Source organism: Desmodus rotundus, chromosome 2, assembly GCF_022682495.2.
Source record: "Desmodus rotundus isolate HL8 chromosome 2, HLdesRot8A.1, whole genome shotgun sequence".
NCBI lineage: Eukaryota > Metazoa > Chordata > Mammalia > Chiroptera > Phyllostomidae > Desmodus > Desmodus rotundus.
The window spans coordinates 59,838,022-59,844,841 of NC_071388.1; the positions used below are offsets into that span (position 1 = coordinate 59,838,022).

Below are 6,820 nucleotides of genomic sequence, written 5' to 3' on the forward strand. Positions count from 1 at the left end.
CAAGAAAGGGAAGCAAGGCGTGACAGTCTGAAATTTGAAGGGTAAGGAAAAAAGTAAATCAGCATTACCAGTGATTTTAATCAAAATAATTTTGCTTTTACCACCACAATTTCTTGTATCAATTCAATGGCTAGAACCAGAGCACGGGGGCCCTGGGTGCCTGCACTTACTGGGCCCTGGAAATGAATGCGTCCTCAGAATGTACACCCTCGCACCTCACCTGGCCAGGCTGGCCCAGGTACAGGCCTAGAGGTCGACCTTCGTACTCCTTCAGGTGAGAGGGCGGAGTCCCCAACAGGCTAGACGGTACAGCCTTGCTCTGCTTCAGGCTGTCCCTGTCTCTCCTCCTGCAAGGCAGGGCCTGCGGTGCTTGAACGAGTCCCCAGACCGAAAGCTTGCATTGTGCCAGCGGAAACGGTTTATAATATGATGATAATAACCAGGCAGCTGGTGAAGGGGGAGATAGGAAGAGTATTTGATCCACTGGGCTGCCATCAGAGTGTGGACTCCTTCGTCAGGACTCTTCAAATAAATGCCTACTAACCAGGGAGAGGGCTTTTAAGTGGACTGGACACGTCAGGTGTCCACCAGATGTACACCAGTGTATACATGAAAATTAACGAACGCGCACTGGACATGGCACCGTTGCCCTGAAGTATTCGAAGTAACTTTCCAGACTGTGACCCTGGGAGTCAGGCTGTGCCGCACGGGGCTGACCCCTCTTTCTCCTGTCACCTTGCAGTTCCCTAGGCCGGGCCTGCAGCAGACCCAGCAGCAGCAGCAGACAGCCGCCCTGGTGCGCCAGCTCCAGAAGCAGCTCTCCAGTAAGTACCCTCAGGAAGTTCAGAACGAGCACACAGGCAAAACGCAAGTGGTGCCTCCCCAAACGGCACTGCCTCCCGTGACACCATTTCATCCGTGGTTTAGTCCAAGGCGTTTCATTTCGTTTTGTTTCAGTTCGGTTTTAGTTGGAATGGTGCTTTGCCTAGAAAATCCCCAATCTTTTTTTTTGTTTGTTTTTTTAGTTCAGGGAGGCTCTTTTCCTGTTGGTTCCGTCTGAACCTGGAAATGTTTCTTTTCATTCGGGGGATCCCTGTGGAACTGCAGGCACGCTCTTTATAAAGCTGGAAGGGACAGAGACCGAGGACAAGCCAGCGGATGCTCTCACGGGCACTGATGAGGGGGTTGGGTGGCCTCCAAAGGGCATCAATAGACAGAGGCCAGCGTTAGACCTGCCTCCTGGTCACAGGGCTGGGACTGCTCTTACCACCGAGCCATCCCACCCTCCCTGATAACAACTGAGAGAAATCAACACCTGTACCGTGGTCTCGCAGGCAGCGCAGCAGGGCGGTGTTCTTCCCCAGCGCTCCTGCCTGCATTGTGGTGTGATTTTTAAAATTGTGCTGCCTCTCTCGAGTGCACACCACCGGCCCCTTTCAACCACCTCACCTAGGTGCCGGTGGCGTGCTTCTGTGAATCCAGTCGCCCCTGTGCTGCAGTCACAGGACAGGAAATTCCTTTAGAAATGGGAGCCAGCCTCTCTGATGCAAAGCCGGAAAGTCAGGAGACCTACTTTCCGGTGCCAAGTTCACCACCATTATCCAAATCGTGTAGTTTTTCATCCGTGAAGTGAGAGTGACAGTAGCAGTTTCTCCCAGTCTCGGGTTGTGTGTCTGGGGAGCAGAGTTAAGAGCAGCCCGTCCTGAAGGCTGTCATGTGACTAGTAGGATATTGTGAGGAAAGGGGGCAGCTTATGGCTGAGGGGCAGCTTGGTTTTCATCTTTCTTCTCTGCTTGGCTGCCGTCCGTACCAACCTCCTGGGAAATGAAACGCCCCTCTTGTGTTTCATTTACCAGGGCATAGCCAAGATCTTACTTTTCTTTTAAAATATTTTCCCCTTATAGCCTCATTTAATTTCAATCAATCTTTTTTTGCAACTACTTTTTAACAGGTGCGGTCTATGAAACAAATGTGTAATTAAAATTTCATTGTTTCATTAATTCTAGAGTTTATATTTTTATATGGCTTAAAGAGACAATATAATTTTAAGGGTAAGAAAGCATGTTTATATTTTAGATTTTTTTCCTAGTGTTTAGAAATATGTACGTAGAATTTTTACATAGTCTTACCTACTTAGGGAGCATATGTACTCTTGTTTCCTGTTTCTCAGAGCTCAGGAGTCGCAGCTTCTGTTTTTTCAGCCATCATTTACAGAGCGCTTTCTGGGACTCAGGCTCTCTTACTGCCATTCATGAGTTCACCTAATTTCTAACCCTGCCCCCTGCCTCTGCAGTGAGACTAGATGCTGTCCCTGCTTCAGTGTTGTAGATGAGGAGACAACTAAAGAATAGGGACATTGACTCATTTGCCCAAGGTTACTCAGCTGACAGTAAGGGACGGAGCTGGGACTTGAACTCAGACTGTCTCCTTCCAGAGCCCACTCTTAACCCCCACACAGGCACACCTTGTTTTATTGTGCTTAGCTTTACCATGCTTTACAGGTTTACAAATGGAAGGCAAGACCCCCCACCGCAAAAATGTTATGACTCGCTTTATCGCGGTGCTTGCTTTATTGTAGTGGCCTAGAACCAAACCTGCATGCCTCCAAAGTGCTCTTGTGTGTACCCTGCTGCCTGATACTAGCAGTTATGCCCACCTCCTTGGCTGCTTAACGACAGCTGAGCTGAGCTGCCCACAGCACAACTCCAGAGGGCTCCTTTTCTATCACGGACCATGTGACGGGGGCCTCTGGATGGGAATAGTCCCACCAGAGTTGTTCAAGCAGTGGCTGTTTCTTTTTTTGTGCGTGCTCTTTACTTTTCTGTGGGGGGGGGGGGCGTGCTCACACACATGTATGTGCCTAGGCACACACTTGAGTCAACACAGAGCTGCTCTGGCGCTTGCATACACTCGTGCACAATTCTCTCTTATGTGTCTTTTGGCCATTTGCAGAAAATTATCCAGTTTCAAGCTCTTACAATGTTTACATTTAGGCAAAACTATCAGTGTGCTTTTATAAAAATCTTGAGAACTTTCAGTGCTTCGTGATACTTACAGTCCTTTTGTATGTTAGTATTGACTTGTTTCTCAGTTCAGAAATAGAGACCAAACACCCTCATCCGAGCCGTGTGTGGGCAGGTGCAGGACTCGGATGTAGAGCTGGCCCTGCTGCAGAATGAATTCAGCTGCCGCGTTAACGCCTCTAGGGTCTCCAGGCCAGCAGTGATCCCGGCCAGTCAGTCAGGCCGGGACTGAGAACAGTGGCAAAAGGGGTAGCGTCTATCTGGGGCATAAGTTTGCACCTACAATTTTATCTGAATTTATTTTTCTCACTAGGTAACCAGCCACAGCAAGGAGTGACTCCCTATGGGCATCCTCCACACTTCTGACTCGGGAAGGAGACAAGACAAGAAGTTTTATGTTCTCACTGAAAAACAGAATGTCAAATTCAATGCATTAGTCGTCTTTAGAAATGTCCCTTTGTTCTTTCATTTCTTTGAAGTTTTCTTCTGTTTTATGCTACACTTCGTACAAAGGTGTTTAAACAAAAAGCAGAGAAGGAGGCGTGATTTGGTTTTGTTGCTTTCAGCTTTAAAGTAGGCTTGAAAATGTGTACCCTGTGGGCCTACTCCAGGAGGTTTGGTAGCAGACTTTTTGCAACTGGTGCTTTTTTGAATCTCATAGTTACAGAAAGAATGAATTATGGTAGATACAAAATATTTACATATCCATTAATTTTTTTTTTTAATTTTCAAACTGTGCCGGACCAAACCACTGATTTGAAAGGCATGTCAGTTCTTGACTGAAAAGTGACCCATTCATTCTGCATTCACCTTGGATGGTGAAATGGACATTTATTCACATCACTCTAATTTGGAAATGTTTGTAATTTCATAAGCACTTTATAAACTTTGTCCTTATTTATGTAGGATTTTTCTTTGCTTTCGTTGTGGTCAAAAGGTGCTGAAACAGATTGTTGCTTAGTATTTAAACTTCTTAGACCAAGAACTTAAACCGAGGCTTCTGTGAGAGCCCCCCTAAGACGTGGGGAAGCCCAGCAGAAGTCGCTGCACTTAGTGTGCAGTGGCCAGCTCGCCAACAGGGTCTTTGTGAAGGAGTGGCCTGTAGGTTATGAAGGCCCGGATGAACCACGATGGAATTGTTCTAATTCTTTATTGCCGGGTTTGGCAAAAATGACTCTGTCCGCTTTTGGTTCTCCCGAACCTTACGCCAACTTGAGAAAAAAAATCTCGCAGCTGGCCTGAGATTCCACAGTGCTCAAATTTGACATGGTTTCCAGAGAATCTGGCCTCCAAGTCCAGAGGCTCTGGTTTTCTTAAAAGATGTATTTGCTGTTTATTTTATATGGTAAGTATTTGCTATTTTGAATTTAATTATTAATATTGGTGTCAGTCTTGGTTGTGTATTGCATATACTGTATTTATAAATTGGTGCAAAAAGCACAAGTAAAGTAAATTATACATCAAATTTATTATAAAGAAATAGTAACTATTTTAACTTTGTTCAAGTACGTGGTAATTTGCTCCTATTAGAGTAAAAAGAGACAAGTAAATTATTATCAGTTTGTGTAACTTAAGAGTATTCCATATAATATTTTTTTAGATTTAGATGCATAAAATTTTGAATGTGAAAATGGCAGGGCATTTTAAAACATATGTGGGGGATTTTTTTCCCATGTTCTCTGTTAATTCATTTTCTTTTGCCATATGATTTTACATGTTTATGTAGTCGCGCAAACTGTGAATAGATTTGTCTATAATGAGCAAACCATGTAGAACTACTTTTTTTCAATGTAACTAGTACAACTTTAGTAGATCATTTCTTTTGCAAAGCATTGTATAAATAATTTATATCTTCCTAGGTGAGTTACTCATTGCAAAGTTTGACTCATGCGAGTGACCTCAAACATGTGTCCGCTTCTTTGCTGTGGCAGCATCCATGTGACTGCTTTGTACACTGTGAAACTCTTCCGCTCCAGCCTGCTCATTTCGTGTTTACTCTGGGCTGGAAAAGACTTTGCCAAAACATTAAAGACCATTCTTGTCACTAAATTAACATATTCTATCTGCTTTCAGAAAATGCATCTTTACATTTCAACTGGTTTTGTATATCAGGGTTTTACTTTTTTCCTCTTAAGAGTCATACTTAGTGTTCACGAGGCTATTTTTCTTCAAGTAATGTATCCATATAATGACTGCCTTGGCAAAACAACCGAATTGCGAATGTTGTGCCTAGTGAGTGAGTCCTGTTCCGTCCTGATCATTTTTTTTTTCTAAGAGTTATTGGTATTTAAAATGTCGGTTTTCAGTGTGAACCATATATTTCTGTAGCTCTGTATTGCAAACAGCAGTAATACTGTTTCAAGAATGAGTGTTAAAATTGCATAGCATTTGTATGCACTTTATATTTTGCAGAAGTCAGTGAAATTAATTTATTGATCATTTGCACTTGAAAGCTGTGGGTAGGCATTTTTTGTTGTGTGTCCCTCTGTCTTAGGGGAGGAAGCTAAGCATGGTAAGGCTGCAGAGACTCCGCGGAAAGTTGAGGGGAAACCTAAAACACGTTTTCTCCTACAGCAACTGGAAATTTTAATCTAGTCTTATCATATTAACTCTCACTTAACCCTCTCTCCTAAGAGGCTTCCTTTTTTTTTTTTTTAGCAAATGCATTAATTTGCATTAAATGATCACAAGGGAAAGCCCTGTCCTTTGACAGAACCTGGTGATTTGCTTCCTGAAATAGAGAGGAAATTGTCTTAGGGTAAATGGGAGCCCCCACCGCCTTAAACAGAAGGCTTTGAAATAGAGTGGACTTGGATATGAGAGCCTTTAGACATACCTGTTTACACTGCAGGTTTGCTCCTAGAAGAGTTACATATGTCGTTTTATTTACTCCTCTTGGCCCAGAAGTGGAGGAAGATCACTGTTAGGATGAGTATCCTTTGACTTCTTGCAGCCACACGATCCCAATGTCAGAGACAGTAGCAATCAGGCCCCCTCTTAGGCGGGGCCAGCTGGAAATGGAGTGATGAACACAACGTCCGAAATGATTGGCAAGGGCTAGCAGTTCTCGATTTTGTGTACTGAGATATCTGAGCAAGACCTACGGCATTTTCTTCTTTTTCACTTATTAAGGCTCCTACAATTCTTAAATAGTAGGTGAATATTTGAGTAGGTGGTGGAGAAATTACCCTGGAAAATCCCAGCCTCCACAATTAGAAAAGATGAATCATCATGTCCCCCAGGTTGATTCAGGTTGAGTTAATCATGAAATATAAATAAATCCAGTAAATCACGAAAGGCAGCATTCTGGGCGGGACTGAAGAAATTTTAAGTACAGTAGACTTCCTGGCATGATTGGGTGTAGAGTTTCCCCCACACTTACCTGTCGCCTACAGGACTGCCCCCTAACAGAATACCACGCTCATCACGCAGCGGTTCCTGCTCAGAAGATTTCCCGTAACAGCTCCAAACCAGGGGCACCTGAGCTAGACTTTGAGGCTATAGAGAAGTTTTATTGAATTTTTAAAAACCTTTTTAATGGGTTTATTTGGACAAAGATATAATCAACCCCCTTTCTGCATTTTATAATGTACAGGTGTTAGGTTGCTTTTTACATGTGGAAAAGTTGGTCTGCATTTATTTTTAAATGCAGTCATTAAAACATCTTTGTATTCCCCATCAGTGAAAAATTTTCAGTGTGCACAAAGTGTAAATCTTGATCAAAACAGTTCAGTGCTTATTTTCTGTAGGCTTTAGTAAAATATTTATAAACGAACCACGAAATATTTATATATAAA

The 6,820-nt window shown here is 43.3% G+C and overlaps 1 protein-coding gene across 9 annotated transcripts in view; it reads left to right on the forward strand.

The window, feature by feature from the left end:
* The window catches only part of MED12L (mediator complex subunit 12L), a 313,958-nt gene extending 308,743 nt beyond the window's left edge, over nt 1-5,215 (forward strand). For 8 of the 9 annotated variants that reach the window (XM_045199938.3, XM_071220599.1, XM_071220601.1 and 5 more), the window contains 2 exons: nt 743-824; nt 3,337-5,215. In XM_045199938.3, coding sequence (XP_045055873.2) covers nt 743-824; nt 3,337-3,389 — 135 coding nt within the window. In that variant the 3' untranslated portion in view covers nt 3,390-5,215. The remainder of the gene's footprint in view (nt 1-742; nt 825-3,336) is intronic. The other variant, XR_011650864.1, reaches the window with a different exon arrangement.
* Nucleotides 5,216-6,820: the final 1,605 nt, after the last annotated feature.